Raw genomic sequence first — 16,185 nt, 5'->3', positions numbered from 1 at the left:
AGTGCACTTTAGATAAGATTTATGAACTTGGAGGTTTTATGACTTTTTTTTCCTCTAGTTTCTTATCTTTTGCAAGATTAAACACAGTTACTATCGTGGCTGGGAAGCAAAACAGAGCAGAATCAAATTTTTTCCTAATATCACTAAGCCGGGGCTACATTTCAACAACTGGCAGGCTCTTGAACTGCACTTAGGGGGCTTCTCTGAAGCTTGCAGAAGTATGGGCTATCTCTCTGTGCATTTCCAACTCCAGTGTGAGATGAAACAGGTGCAAGAGACCCCTGCAAGAGATTCCTGGTGAAGGAAGGGAGTGCTGCACAGGGCATTCCTTGCTCTGCCACAGTATGAAGGAGGCAGTTCACTGGCACACACCAGGGAGGTCTTGGGAAACAAAGTGCCTCTTCTCATTCATTTAAGTCCGAGAGACACATAGACAATATACATCATCCCATTGCAACAGCTGAGCTTTGTTGACAGGGGAAGTTCCCAGTAGCTGCTGGAATTGTTTTATCCATGGAGTGGTGATCACAGTCCCTCCTTACAGTCATTATCATTCAGATACAGTAATTTTTAGACTCTGATTAAGGTACCTTGTCTACAGACAGTGTTTCAGTGACCCATTTTTGGTAACAGTGGTTTACAGTCTGTCTTGGACCTAGACAACCTCCCAGGGACACCTCCAGCTCTTGTCCTCCCATGATTTTTGTACAAGGGTGTTTTGATAGCAAGAGAGATGGGGTAACAGAACAAGATGCTTCACCCACCTTGACTTGGAAGCATGATACCTATACATTTTGGTTGAGGATCTGCCTTTAGACTAAATATCCCATGGGTTTGCCAGGATGGAGCACACACCGTACCTCTCATGCTTTATATACACTTTTGCACTGCCTTGCAGCACCTCCCTTTACACCCCCCTCACCCACAACTCACCATAGGTGTACTTCATCCCACAGAAGACCTTGGGATTCCCTAAAACTTGCTCTTTACATTCGCATTTACCTGGGGAAAAAGAAGGAAGCAAATGGCTGTGAATTGTGCTTAAAAGATGGGCATTTGCAGGCAGAGCCCAGGACTGCCAGAGGTTTTTCAAGTGGACCACAAGCCTCATGCAAAAAAAAGAAATTTGCAACTGTTTTCAGATGGAGAGTGAATACAGACTCTTAGTCCAAGGGCAATTACTCCTTGTTTACAATTAGAAGAGGAGGAAAACAAAGACCTTATTATTTTGCCTTGGGATGCAAATAACATGCGTATCTTTCCCTGTGGTATTTTCCACACCGTAATGTACCAGACAAAATTTTAAAAGGAAATGTTGCAGAGGTTAAGGCAGATTAATGACTTCCGTGATCTTAGAACAAAGAATAACATGATATACTTATTTACGTTTAAAATGAAGTCGCCTAGACAAATGATGGAGCTTTCCCCTCAATTAACTCAATTATTGTATCTTCGAGATGTTATCAAGCTGCCCTCTGAAAGTGGAGGAAATGACGCTTGCCTGCTTGCATGCAGCAGCTGCAAGGCAGGACAGCTCGATGCTGCCAGCCTGCCTTGCACCAGCCTTCATGTAGCACCCACCTTCCCCAAGCTGGGAACACAGCAGGGAAATAACTTCTCCAGCTGCATGCTAAACCATCCCAAATTGCATCAGAAGATGCAAGTGATGCCAAAATTGTTGTGGGTATTGAGGAATTAGAGGTAAACCCTACCCTTTAAATGAAGTTGCTGGTTTGTTGAGTTTTAGGGAATATACCAATATCTTTAAAACATGATGGTCACGTAAAACATGAGGGCATTCAGCCTTGAAATTCAGAGCTGGGACTGCAAATTCTTGCCTTACAGCAGCTAAATGCTGGGTACAGGCATTCAGCATGGGGCATCTGCCTAATGGGTTTGCACATTTTGCATTGATGGGATGAGTGATAAGGCTCCTATGGCTCTTGGGGGGAAAGGAGGTGGTCACAAGGACATTCCTCCACATGTTAGTGGGGCAATGTCCATTCTCCTCTGCAACACCCAGGGTGCTAACTACAAGTCAGTGCAGAAGGCTAGGTCTGCAGTGGCTGCTGGTGGGAGGGATTGGGCAGGTGGAACACGTGCAAAGCTGCAGTCCTACCAGAGTGCCGTAGCGCTGAGAAGCCCTGCTCATCCTCCCAGCCCCAGGTGGGCTCGCTCTCGTTGAGCACTGCCTGGAAAGGAGGTGCTTCATTGTGCCAGGTCACATCTGAGCTGTTGAGGGGAAAAGGAGATGATCAACCTTCTTCTGGGAGCCAGTGGAAAGCAGGGCCACCTACCAGCCCATCCTCCAGACACAACATGACTGTGTGTCTTGATGATGGTAAATGCAAGAGGCAGTTTTGGGAGGTGAGCAGGTTGAGTGTTGTCAGAGAGGATGATGGATCTATTTTGGGTTTAAAATATATTATAGGATTTATATACCACAGATATCTTCAGCATGGTAAAAAAAGCAACATGTCAGATTTGGAGAGTGGGGTATTATCAAAATGTGCAGTTTTCTAAAAGTCAGAGCTTGACTCCAAGCCACAGCCAACATAAGCTGAATTCAATAGCAAAACTAAGCCTTCAATCTCCTCTCACTCAGATGTCCCTGAGGCCCACATTTTACTTGTGGAGAGGAAACAACAGTGAAGGTTATGGAAAACACCCAATGCATTAACACCAGCACTGAGAGCAAAAATTCCAGCACTGCTGGTGCTCTGCCACGGTGTGCCAAGTGCCCAAGGGAACCACAGCCTCAGCTCCCACTCTATCCCCACTTCTTTTCCATACCAAACTTCAAGTATTTTACATAATGGATACTTTTCAGTCTGCTGGCCATGTGTAAATGGAGCCTTCCATGGAAGTGAGATCACAGAAGTATGATGAGGTATGGTGAGGTGTGGTGGGGTATGGTGAGGTGTGGTGGGGTGTGGTGAGGTGTGGTGGGGTATGGTGAGGTGCGGTGAGGTGTGGTGAGGTGTGGTGGGGTGTGGTGGGGTATGGTGGGGTATGGTGAGGTGTGGTGATTCGTGGTGGGCTGTGGTGAGACACCGAACTGACCTGCTGCTGTGGCAGTCGCCGGTGTGGGGGTCGCAGCTGCGGGCGCAGTCGCAGGGCCGGCAGCCGTAGGCACCGAAGCCCCAGTAGCCGGGCAGGCAGTGGTCACAGCGGGGCCCTGCCACACCGGGCTTGCAGGGACAGTCGCCGGTGCTGGGGTCACAGAAGGTGCGGGGACCCAGAGGGAGCACGGCCGATCCCACGGGGTGGCAGGAGCAAGCTGCAAGGGAGGGACACGAGAGGGACAGAGCATCTGTGAGTGCACAACCACAAAGGTGCAGGAGATGCCTGCAAAATCACCTCTCTGCCTAGGGACACTTCTGGAGTTTCTGGGCTTTTTTATCCCTCACCCATACAAATCTGAGCAGAGTCTCCCTTTGGAATCTGTAGAATTTTAACTTTTGTGAGTTAGTTTTTAATTAGTCAACCTACCCTAGTGTCGTGTTATGTTTTGCCAAACAGGCCTTTATTACTTTCCTTGCAGCATCTGGATTCCAATCTGGCCGAGTACCTAGGGATGTGCCTCACTGTGGTGTTTAAGCAGCTGCGGATGCTTCATTGCAAAAATGAACCAGAGCATAATTGCTTTTTAAAGTAATAACAACTGTCTTGCATCCAGGAGGTTAAAAAACCCCTCAGAACAGTCATTTTAATTCAAGTGAAGGCTGAGCAAAAAGTACCCCTCCGTCTCTGTCTGATTTTTAAAACCATCAATCAAAAACTTTAGGGAAAAAGAATGAGGAAACTGACAGCTCAGATACAGCTCTTGCATATTCTCCAGGACATGGGTTTGCAGAGAGCATGACAGAAATGCCAGCTGCTGTCTTTTCTCCCTCACAGCCCTTTGCATCAGAACAATACACTAGAAGTGTGCTGGGACATACAGGGTTCTCAGAAAGGATGCCCTAAAATAGGTGGTATGAAGTTTTCCTTACCTACTCCTTAGAGGGTTTTTTTACATAAATACAATTTACATCTGTTACAAGGCTACTTTTCCCTAAAGATGTTAACGCTTTCAAAGAAGAGAAATACAGTTATCAAAAGCATGAGCCAATCCCTGGCTATGTGGCCAGGTCAGCAGGTGATGCTGTGGCCCACAGGACCAGTGACTGGCTGATTTGTGCTCTTCTCGCCTCAGGGTTTGGTTCTCTGACCAGGAGAAGAAGCTGTACAGTCAGCCTTACACATTATGGCAAAAAATTCCCTGCTAAAAGACTTTTGCCCAAAGCTTCATTTACATCAAATTGAGTTTCCTGAGAAAATTGTACCTGTAGGGAATATTTTCACTAAATTCTAATACCAATCTTTCTATTTTGCAACTGTGAAAGCAACAGAGCAGGAAAGCCACTACAGGCAACATATTTCTTTCTCTTAAAATACTTATTGCTGCACACATACATTTAATTTTGCTCTGACAACATTTTTGTGGTTTCAGGAATCTGACATACCTGGAGTATAGTTTCAAAATATTAAAGGATAGATTAATATTGGCGGTTAACTTAGAGGCGACTATGATTCTAACATCTTTGCCAAAGTAATCCCCAAATTTTCCCCACCCTTGCCACTTGCAAACAAATATAATTATATAAAATTAAAAGATTAGAAAGCCTCTCCACAAACTGTGTAAGTAGCTGCAGGCAGTGAACTCTGGTACCTTTAATAGCATAGTTTTCAACAGCACACACTGAGACTTGCATACCTTTCTCCTGAAGTCTGTGAAGTGTTTTACACCTGATACATATAGCCAAATGCTCTCTTTTTCTGCTAGATGAAGAGGGTATTTCTGGCATTCCTCAGACCCTTCAGGGAAAATATCAGGCACTTAAGGCTCTTCTATTCTCCTCCATTAATGAGATAAACCCACTGCTCAGCCAGAGATTTGGTCCTGTTTTGGTCAGGTTTCAGCTGAATTTGACGTAGCTTTTATGTTTTAGACAATTCTTTTACACACTTTTTTTCCTAATATAAAATTTAACATCAGTGGCAACACCACAGTGAAGCAAGAATATTAAATTTACAAAAGCTGTTATGAGAAAGAGCAGCAAACTCATAGGCAATTAAAAAGACAACTATAAATGAGAATGTAGTTGGCTATACTTTTTAATAAAAGCCACAAAGAGATGTGTTGTAAAGGCTGATAATTTCTAAGATTCACTTCCATGGATCCCATCCTTCCTGGCTGCTCCTCAATGAGCCACCAAGGTGTCAATCTGCCTTCTAATGCTGGCTGGTAAATTGAAGGTTTTTGCTCTTGGATCTTGGGTGAAGGCCCAAGATGACACTAAAAGGAGTTAATCTGAATGGTTTGGGTGACAGATTTTCAACACAGTAAACACAGTTTGTGATGGGCTGCAGTGGGAACTTCCTGAGCAATGCAGACGTAAAGTGAAGCCCATTGCTATGCACCAAGCACAGAAAGGAGGCTCTAGAGCTCAAATGTGTTACATCATATTTGAAAGAAATGCATGGTAAAAGGATGGAGTGCTTCCATACTATGGGAAGGGCAGGAAGGAAAAGACTGCAGGACTGATTATACAATGTTTGAAAGCTGGAGCTATAGGGCCCTCATAGGCAGCTGTACTGTGTTGGTCTTAGACCCCATTTTCCTCCTCCCACACAATCTGCACCTCACTGTAGCACAGGCAGTAGGACACCCACATCCATGAAGGTGAGAGGAGCAGCTGTACAGCAGAAAAAGTAGATATAGACAGTGTTGGATGGCATTTCATTGTGGATACAGAGGTGCAGAGTGTAAGACTCTCACTGTGAGGCTTCTGCACAGTGCCTGTCTCATGCGACGTGGCCATTTCCCCAGAGAGGCTGGGAGTCTCCACAGCCAAGGGAGTTCTTGTGAGAGAAGAAATGGCTGGGCCATTTTGCTTGCTTTTAGATTTGTAAGCTGCATTGCTAAAAATGCCAATTTAGCAGCCAGTACTACATAGCAGTATTTTGGTTGTGACTTCCATGCACATGTGAATTAACAGCTGCTGGTCCTGGCATTGCATGTGCTGACTAGGGTGGAAAATCAGTGAGTGAGATGCCAGCAGAATTGGATTTCCCTGCCCTGGACTGGTGATACTAATGTGGTTTCTTCAGCTGCCAGCTAACCTTTGGAAATTACAAATATTTTTCCTCAAAACCCTACAGCTGAAAACCAAATAAACTTGGCAATTATAAAACTCAGTTTTATTGTTCACAATCGTACTGTAGCTGAGGCTTAAAAGCTCGTGAGGATGGAAAGAAAAGGACTCATAGGTATGATGGGGGAAAGAGTCATCAGATTGGTGCTTTAAACATCAGAATGTTTCATTTTATCAGGTACATACCTACTCCTGAGCAAACATTATATACACTCTTTGCCTACAAGTATCTTTAAAGTATCCTTAAAGATTATGGTTTAATAACTCCTTTATTTACTTTGACCTAGGTATTTTAAAATTTTCAGTGGATGAACAATAATGGTATCTTGAGCCAGAAACAAGCAGGCAATGCCATGGCCTTCCCAAGAAAGAATAATAGGGCTCCACGCACGTCCCTTGTTATTGCAGACCATGGCATGGTCCTTGGAAATGTTCCAGGCATAGGCTGTAATTGATCTTATATAATTTAATTTAACAGTCATTAGTCATTTTCTACGGCCCTGCAGCTGCCACCTCCCCCATGAGATGCTGGGTCCCTGGGTGCAGGAGCATTCCTGGCAGCAGGAGACCAGAAGTGAAGAGGTGAAGGGGTCTTAGGGAGGAGTGCATTTGTGAGGGTTTGAAAAGCCCAGAGAGAAATCATCTGGGAGTTTGTAGTAACAGGGTCTCTGAAAATAAAGCATTCAGATAATCCCTATATTTGTGGAATTCAGTTTCTGCTAGGAAAAGCTGTCTTCCTCAGATTCTTGAGGGAGTATCATGCTTGCTCTGCAATTAATAAATGCAGAAAAAAAAAAGAGTGATGAAGTAGATGCACTTAATGCAGAAGGTAAATAAGTGTAAACTTTTTCTCACTACACTCAAGAGTATCTTACAGTTCTTGTTAAATATATGTTATCTTTGGCTTTTAAATACCAGAGTTCATGGATATCTAGTGGTCCATAAAGCTGGATTGTTGCATTAAAGATTAATGGAGTCACGCTTTTATTTTTTTTTTAATGTGAAAAGTGGAATGCCATGGGCCAGTGATTCAGAGATGAATGCAGAAAGCCAAGAGAACCAAGCACTGGCATATGTCAACAAAAATACCCATTAATCATCTAATATGCACAGCTTCCTTGGGCTCACAAAGGCAGGGAGAAACTTTTTAATCAAGTACCCCAGAATTTGGCTAACACATAGTTAATGATGTGATGTACTGCCTGACTTCATTAGCAATGGTCTAACTTGCACACAGGCACATACACAGGGTTGGCAGCCTTCCCCTGGAGCTGGGGCTGCTTTGCAGCAGTATGTCCTGAGACCTCTTGTTTCCATCTGGCTTTGCAAGGAAGGAGGCTCTGTGCTGGCCAGCCCCGGAGGTGCCATTTGACTTCCTCTTGGATGCTGCAAACAGCCACAGGTTATGGACTGGGCATTCTGGCACAAGGATAAGCCCACAATGAGTCCCTCATGAAACTCCACCTCCTCAATGGACTGAATGAGGTGACAAAGGAGATAGAGGCCACTTTTACTGCTTCCAAGGTGAAGGGTGGTGGTTTTAGGTTTCCAGAAAATCACATTCAACTCAGTGCCAAAGCTTCACTTGTCTTCAATGGCCTCAGAAAAGTGCATACTCTTCCCTGATGGGAGCTGGCATGCAAAGAATAATTACAAACGTAGCAAAGGTACCAGAACTACAGTACAATGATGTTTCAGAGCTTGAGAGTCCCATGCAGCACTCATTTCAGTCTTCTATCTTGCATTACCTATCAGCAGTCAATTACTATTTGTTCTTTTTTAAATCAACAAGGATGAAACCATGGCTTAGAAAAAAAACCATATAGCCTCTGCTCTGGGTCTAAATGCAAGACTTAAACATGGCTTGGTTTTTTTTTCCTAATGAAACTCCAAAACAGAAGTTAATTGCCTAAGTTCTGGCAATAATTAAGGAGGGAAAATATCTGATATTACAGATGAGACTTAGAACTTTGATGTATACAGGTAGGTAATGAAACTTTTTAAAGCCATTAAATTCACTGTTTAAAAAAATAAATTATTGTGTACATACTACAGCAGTGAAGTAATTATTTACACAAGCAATGGACTGTGGTCAATTCCATTTCCATAAAGAGAACTAGGGTTGTAAACCAGGCAGTTCAGCTGTTGCTGCCCCTCCTTGCAATGAGTGAAAGGTGGAGAGGAGGAGGACCTCTGCAACAGACTGGTGGGGCTGCTGGAATCTCATGAGGATAACATGCAGCAAGGGGGCAGGACAAAAGCAGCTGTTGCCCAACAGATGTCATCGAACAAACTGAACCCTCACACACCCTCCTGGGGTGCAGCTCCCCACTGCAGGAGGGTTTCCTCTTCCTTTACATGCAGGTGCTTCTCCTTGAGAGGAGAGAGATGTGCTCAGTGTCTTCTCAAATGACACAGGCAGGGTGTCAGCTGGATTTCTTTCTGTCACTTGTGAAGGTCCCCCTCATAGTAAGTGAGTCAGCGAGGAGAAATGTGGTGAAGCCAGTGGGTGGCTGTAGGCTCAGAGAGGAGGGCATGCCTGCACCCCATATTTAGCTGACCACTGTAATGTTCTCAGCATAATTTGGGGATCTGGAATCCCCCATGGTGAGTCACCATCCTCACAGTGGTCCCTGGGGAGTGTGGCTTTTGGACTGCTTCTTTGCTTGGGAAAGATTTAATTTCACATGTGCCTGAATCATCGCTTTTGTTGTTGCCTCCTCAGTGTCCCACCTTCCGGGATATCACTTGTGTTCCTGTCTGTCCTTCCATACCCACCTGCTGCTACTGCTGCTGCAAACACGAACTGGTGGGCGATGCTATTTATCAGCTGCACCCCTGCTGGCTGAGGAACCTGATTCTGAGGTTGCAACAATCACCAAACAAGGAGAACATGAAAAACAAGATGCAGCTTTTCCTCTCCAAAAATAGCAATAGGAGAAAATAAATTAATCATCTCTCTTCCCCTACCCTCAGGCTACAGGGATCCTTGGGACAGATTTGTCAACAGCATCTGCAGACTTTTGCCCTGCAAATATCACCACTGCATTTTGCAAATAGTATCACAGAGAGGATTCAAAGAGCTCCCTGTCCTTCACTGAAGCAAGAAGATTGCTCCAAGGAGGGGCAAGAAGACCTCACCTTTCGTTTGACCCTTTCCCACTTGAGAAGCCCTTCCCTAGTGCGAGGTCACTGACTCACGTTTGCAGGCGTCTGGGGCAGAGAAGGGCTTCCTGAGGTCGCGGTAGAAGCCCAGCTTGCAGCGCTGGCAGTGCTGCCCCTCCGTGTTGTGCTGGCAGTTGTCACAGACGCCGCCACTGCGATTGCCCGACGCCAGCCACGCATCCATGTCGAAGTGACAAGTGTCGGCATGCCCATTGCACTTGCACGCTGAGGCAAAGCCAAAGGGAACAGAAAGACTCATTAGGGCAGTGAGAAATACTGATTTATAGAAAAGAGACACAAAAACAAAACCACGTTTTGGAATGGGGACTTGACCTATGAACCTGTTATTCATTTGAGTGCACGAAGTATCACTACATTTTCGTCTACGTTCCCAATCTCTGGAGATAACAATTAAGAAAATGGGTGGTGGGGTTAGTCCCCAGCACCCTTCTGGCTAGACTGCTTCTCTTACTGAAGCAGATGGCCCCATGACCTCTGCATTCCCTCCTTCCAGCACTCACCCTGAGCATCCTCCCTGGCACTGCAGAACTGATCTTCAAACCTCCAGAGCCCACGGCTCCTCCGTGGCCAGGGGTGAGCAGAAAGGCCAAACCAACAGGCATCATGGTCTGGTGAGGATTGCCAGTGAGGGGCTGTGCAAACAGGGTTGTCCTTGCCACACAAATGTGTGGTGGGAGCTGGGCAGGGGCGTGGAGTGGCTCTTCACTCACTGCTGCTTGGAAAGCATCTCCCTGCCACCTCAGGATGTGCTGCCTCTTGGACACACGGGAGAAAGGCACACATGGAGGAAGCATTTTACTCTGGCAGAGGATCTGGAGACACCATTCTTGACTGGCTACTTACACTGGCACTCTTTGGGGGCTCCGGTTTTGCCATCGGCAGCCTGCCAAGGCTGGTCGTTGTAGAGCGGGGCACAGTGCTGGCAGTGGGACCCTGCAGTGTTGTGCTTGCACATGCATTTCCCATGGACCTAGGAGGGGAAAGAGAGCAAGGATCACCCACAGCAAAGGCCAGAGTCTCAAGGGCACAAGCAATGCCCACACACAGGAAAAAAATGCCAGGATTCAAAGCATCCTTGGGAAACACTGTAAAACTTTTCTCTTTTCCTCTCTCATAAACATGAACACACCTTTGCAGGAATAGCACCTCCAATCTCAGCAACCAGCCCTATGTGCCCAGCTATCTCCAGCACAAATAAGTATGAGATAAAAGAAAATCAACCTGCTGAAACATAAATATCTACTCATCCTGGGCAGAATTTTTGCCCCACAAAGGAAGAACGAAGGATAACACAAGGCCTGTGACTGACTATACTCGGACATGTTCATGACAGATAATTTAGCAGCTAGACAGCTCAGTGTAAGGGGGTAATTAGAGATGAAAAGCCAGCACAGCACACTTGGTGCCAGCTGCCCTGTCAGTCGCTGGCATTACTCACCCTGTTGGCAAATGCAAAGAAAACAGGATGTAGCCAGAGGGCACGAGCAGCCCAGCAGTGCCTGGGTGCAACAAGATCAAGCTCTGCAGCAGCATGGCTCTGCTGGCAAGGCTGAAGACCCTGCCTTTTCCCATGGAGCATGGCAGGTAGCTACCTACTGTAGCGATTTTGATATGTGCCCGTGTTTGCAGCTTTACTCTGCTCCACATTTTGCTTTTAAATGCATGGTTTGGCTTCTCCTGCTGCTCATGGTCGAGCTGGGAGCCTTGGTCTGCCCTGCCAGCGTGGCCCTGTGCTCATGCCATAAGCTGGCCATAAAACCAAGGGAGCTGCACCAGCTGCCGGCTGCTTTTGGCATCGAGGGGAACACAGGGTGGTTGGGGGTGCCTGGTGATCCAGCCTGGAGCTGGGACATGGCTTTAACTGCTACTAGAAAATGCTGCCTTCCACACAGTTTAACCTGTGGTTTTACAAGTGTGCTGTTCCTAACTGCATGACTTGCTGCTGAGACTGCCGCAAAAAGGTTCCTGTGAAAAGCCTGAACAGCAAACAAAACAGAAGAGGACCTTGAACGTGTTGTAAACAGCTCCTGCTTGTTACACAGGTGCACACACACACACCACACACTCCTGGCTAATGATGACTTTCTGATTTATTCATTTGCAATGGATAGATTTCAGCTGCTATTTCACAGGAGTCAAATTTAACCAGTACAGATAAAATTTCAAAACTGACCTGGAAAGTCCTTCAAAGACTTTTAAGCAGAAATGAAAATAGCAAGATTTTTCAAAAACTTCTTGAATTCATTCCTGCTCTATTAAAATGTCAGATCATCAAAAAATACAGAACAGCAACTGGAATTTGTCAGCAATGGATAGGTACAGATGGAGTCAGAATGCACAAGCATCTAAGCTAAAGTGAAAGTACTAAGCTAATGTTATTTTCTGTGCTATCTGGCCTCATCACAGGTATTAGTCTCACTGCAGCTGCTTCTTGGTCTGTCTGGTTTACTGTATCGATACAAGCTTAAATGTGTGCTAATGCTTGCAAAGAATGAGAAGCAAATATAGAAAAGAAACAACAACTTTGTGGAGGGTATATTTAGTTCTCAAAGTGTATCTTGTGTTTTCATATTTTCATTTTTGCTGCCACCAACAAAATGTTCTTCAAATTCTTGGATACCTCCCTTTCCTAAATTACCACTAATCAATAAATTTCTCTCTCTCATATTTTTTAGGCAAGGTCCAGTGTTACAGAATCTCTTCACACACATTTAAAAGCATACACACCTGCAAGGAAACAGAAGATTACTAAACCTGTACTGGTCATCTTCTGGTGGTTTTGTTGGCGTCCCAACTCTTTGATGCCACTTCTGGTAGGAATTTCTTGCGAGCCCTTTGGCCATTGAGTGGTTAGGGCTAGACATGTTGTACTAGCCTGAACCACATCTGTGGCCAGAGACATCCTCCAGAAATGCTTCCTCACAGGACTGTCCCAGCTGTAAGGGTAGAGGCACCCACCAGGCCCAGGACATACATGATTCAGGAAGGGAAGGTGACCAGAAGGAGTCAGAGGGTGCCATGGGCAAAACCAGGGGGTCCTTTGGTGCTTTTGCAATCATGATGCCAAAGTGAGAAGGACATGGGAGAAGAATTTCAAACAGAAATTGTCTCAGACATGGGGACACTTGGGAGTACTGTGGGGATGTGTTCTCCCCATTTCTGTGCCCATAGCCTGTATCCTCACCCTCCAAATTCAGTTTTCTCCTTGCCAAAGCCACACAAAGAATCAGTGGGGACCCAATCAATCATCCAGGGGCTGCTCAGCATTAATAATCCAAAAACTCATCTGAAACCCAGCAGCACCTCAGAAACCCTCAAAGGATTAAGCATCCCAAGACATCAGCAGAGAGCAAGGCAAAATGCCCCACCAAGGAGCATTCACGGTTCCAAAGAGCAACAGCTTGGATTTCCTGAAAGCCCAAGTACTGTATAATAGATCATGATGCATTGCTGGAATAAAGGAAGGTGGGTGAAAATAAAACAGAATAGGAGGGGTATCCCAAGAATCTGCTGTGCCACCATTAATTTGGCATGCAGAGCTAGTAAGTAAACCACTGAATAGCTCTGTACCAATATATTAATAATAATCTGTATGTGAACTCTAAGGAAAGAGGCTGTATATAATTTAAAAACTGTTGCAGCAGTGGAAGGCTTGTGGTCTCTCATGCTGTGGCAAGGAGAGCTGCAAAAGAGCCAACTTGGAGATGATGCAAATTAAGCCAGCTGGTGTTTATCAAGATAGAGCAGAGCATGGCATGACACTCCTGGTATTGATGGCTTGTAAAGGTGCCATGAACCTGGGCAAAAGGAAACAAATGGTCTCGCTGAAAAGCTAAAAAAATAACAGAATAGCACAATACTGATGTCTGCATAAAGGCAAGCACAGGACCAGCACAGAGGTCTGTAAGCTTGGGCTCCCACCTGACACAGTAGGTGCTGTCCAGCTGGGCCAGGAGGAACATGCTCCCCATTCTTATCATAAGAATCCTCATTCTTATCACTTATCAAACTGCTTTGCAGTTTCCTTTCCTCAGGGTTTATCACAACCAGCCTCCATCAGCTCCTCCCTCCCAAGTGCAGATCCCACGGTGGATCCCACACGCCCTCTGCTCACCTGGGCAGGGCCCAGCGTGGCTGCTCCACAGCCCAGCCTGCAATGCACACTTTGCAAACCTGTGTGCCCCTGCTCACTGCAGGGCTGAGGACTCATAACCTCAGTGGGATCATGTTTGGGTGAACACCTGCATGGGCATGGCATGAAATGGCCTGTCTGACCCCGCTTCTGTATCAGAAGCAGCTACCCAGTTCTCCAGTCTTTGGGAGTAAGCTGTGGAAAACGCAGCAGGTGTCCCAAATCCAGTGCTGCCGCGCCTTTACAGCACTGCTACTTAAATGGGCTGAGAAAACTTTGCCTCTCCAAGGTCCCCTCAAGTTTCACGATGGTCTCAACCCCTCCCAGCCAGGCAGAGTGTGGGGTGCAAGCCCACTAAGGAAGGAGACAAAGAGCTAAATGGGAAGCCAAATCGAGGGAGCAGAGGGAAACAGAGTCTAACAGCTTGCTTCTCAGTGCAACCATTTAGTTAGTACCTTCTTTTCCATATTCCTTTTTCTCAGAAGTTTAATGAAAAGTCAGACGTAAGTGATTCAAAAATCTTGCCTCAGGCTGATGTGTTTTTCTCTTAGAATAGCGTTACAATGACTACCATCCAAAACGGCTCTGCTTTAAAATGTCTCTCCAACCTAGCTTTCTCCTACTGAAGAAAGTATCTTCTTTCTTTTACGTAATTCCAGCATGACAGCAAACATTTTTATGTATTGGAAAAAACAAAAAAGGTGGATACCAGCAAGCCCTTTCTTGCAGCCCATAGGTAGATATGCACTTTTCTTTTAGTTATAAAGAAATACTGTGAAGCTAGAAATACGAGAAAGATAGGACAAGAAGGGGTAATACAAGGAGAAGTGGCAGCAGGTGAAAAACAGCCAACAGACTGTCTACACTGGGCAAAATTAATGTCTGTAAGAGCTGTAGGAGGGCTACTCGCAAGACTCGTCTGCCATGCAAATACCCTGTCATGCCACAAAGCAGCTGGGAGACGGGGCTGAGAAAGCAGCCCAGCAGCTCTGCTGGGACACAAGGTGGTCTGGGGAAATGATGTACCTGGCCTTCAGGGTTTCTCCAGCATCTCAGCACCTTTCTGAAGGCAGAATGTGATCCCTGTGCATTGGCAGGGGAAAGAGCACATATTTTCTTTCCTTTTCATTCACCTCAACTTACAGTTAGCTCTAAGGCGTGCCCACTAGGGTCATTATGGAGCATCACTAAGTACACAAACACATTTCCCAGTATGTCTCCCTCCTTTAAGCATTCACACGGCTCCTGACTCATTTAAGCAGCAAGGCCTGCTTATAACATTTTTCATTTTGTCATGGGGTCTTTATATCCCAGTTCACTTTCACACTGCTCCCCTCCTTAGCTTGACAGCCCCGTCGCAATGCCAGTCATTAGAGGGCACAATGCAAACACTGTTACAAAAGTTTCCTTCTGTAAGATAAACGAGCGACTGATTTCTCTATACAAAGACAGTTGCTAGGGCATGCTTCCTTCCAGAGCCTTTTGTTGCCAAATTATAACCTTCCAGCGCTTCCTTTCAGATTGCAAATACATGGGGCTTTTTCTTTAGTTGAATCCTATAAAATCCTTTCCCCCATATTTATCATGTTGACAAAGACTGCTGCACTGGGGGAAAAATGCTCTCAGTCACCTGTTATGAATTGATTTTCATTGTAAGAACTCACCCACTATATGGAGTCCAACACAAATGCACAATAAAAGAAAATCAATGTCCCAAAGACCTGATAGCATAAACCGTCTAAATAGCTGGGAGGGGCAACTGCTTTTAATAGAATTTCCTTTTTGGAACTGCTAAAACGGTACTTTTTCTCTCTCTTGCTCTTTTTTTTTTCTTTTTTTTTTTTTTTTTTTTTAACTTTCAGGGAAAATGAGCATAATACTAGCCTAGGGGAAAATGGCAGCATTCACACTGAGTCTCTAACCATAGCCATAGCTTTTAAACTGTGTTGTGCTTGAACTGCTGTGCCAGTTTTAGAACCAATGCCTACTGGGGGCTGTCAGCACACGGGGAGGTATTCTTTTCCCAAAGCACCAGACAACCAAATTTATGCATGAGAAAATTCTCATATCCTATCTTGTTCTTGTGAAAGAATACAAAGCTTGTTGTCCAGGGTGTGGGGGCTGTGCGGTGAGGCTTTTTTTAATTCCTTGTACAATAGGCTTCTGTCAGCGTTGCTTTGGAAGACCTTGAACATCTTTTGATGTCAGTAGCATGATAACAATTTAAAACAGCCACTGGGTTGGCCACATGGGAAGCAGGGGGGAATATTCACCCTGCCTAACTACACAGAAGTGCTTTAGCTGAGTATCTTAGTCCAACCAGGATCCTGACCTTCATAATTATAGAAGAAGCTTGGAGAGATCAGCTCCTAACCTGCAGGAATCCGCATTCAGGGAGGTCCAAGGAGTCTCTGAGATGGATGAACTCCAGCTCTCACCTTAACACAGACCTGCACAGCCCAGGTGAGGTATCTGAGGGTTTGCTTTCCCCACTTTGGAGTCCTAAATTGCAAGATCCTACTAATCTCCAGGCTTGCACACCACTTGCCTCTCCTCTTGCATGCAGCTTGCCATAGCTGCAAGCAGGCCAAGGGGATGCTTTAGCTGGTAAGAGGCCAAGAATGCAGTGCAATGGCTCCACGTGCAGAGGTACTGGCAAAGGGGGAG

General features: G+C 45.5%; 1 protein-coding gene across 2 annotated transcripts in view; it reads right to left on the bottom strand.

The window, feature by feature from the left end:
• Positions 1-16,185, bottom strand: part of NTN4 (netrin 4) — a 47,052-nt gene that overhangs the window by 6,181 nt on the left and 24,686 nt on the right. For both annotated transcript variants that reach the window (XM_033057262.2, XM_033057263.2), the window contains exons 4-8: positions 10,230-10,356; positions 9,402-9,590; positions 3,064-3,280; positions 2,120-2,232; positions 934-1,002 (exon numbers count right to left, since the gene is read on the bottom strand). In XM_033057262.2, the coding sequence (XP_032913153.1) occupies positions 934-1,002; positions 2,120-2,232; positions 3,064-3,280; positions 9,402-9,590; positions 10,230-10,356 (715 nt within the window). The remainder of the gene's footprint in view (positions 1-933; positions 1,003-2,119; positions 2,233-3,063; positions 3,281-9,401; positions 9,591-10,229; positions 10,357-16,185) is intronic.

Source organism: Catharus ustulatus, chromosome 4, assembly GCF_009819885.2.
Source record: "Catharus ustulatus isolate bCatUst1 chromosome 4, bCatUst1.pri.v2, whole genome shotgun sequence".
Taxonomy (NCBI): domain Eukaryota; kingdom Metazoa; phylum Chordata; class Aves; order Passeriformes; family Turdidae; genus Catharus; species Catharus ustulatus.
This window is presented reverse-complemented; position numbering and strand designations above follow the sequence as displayed.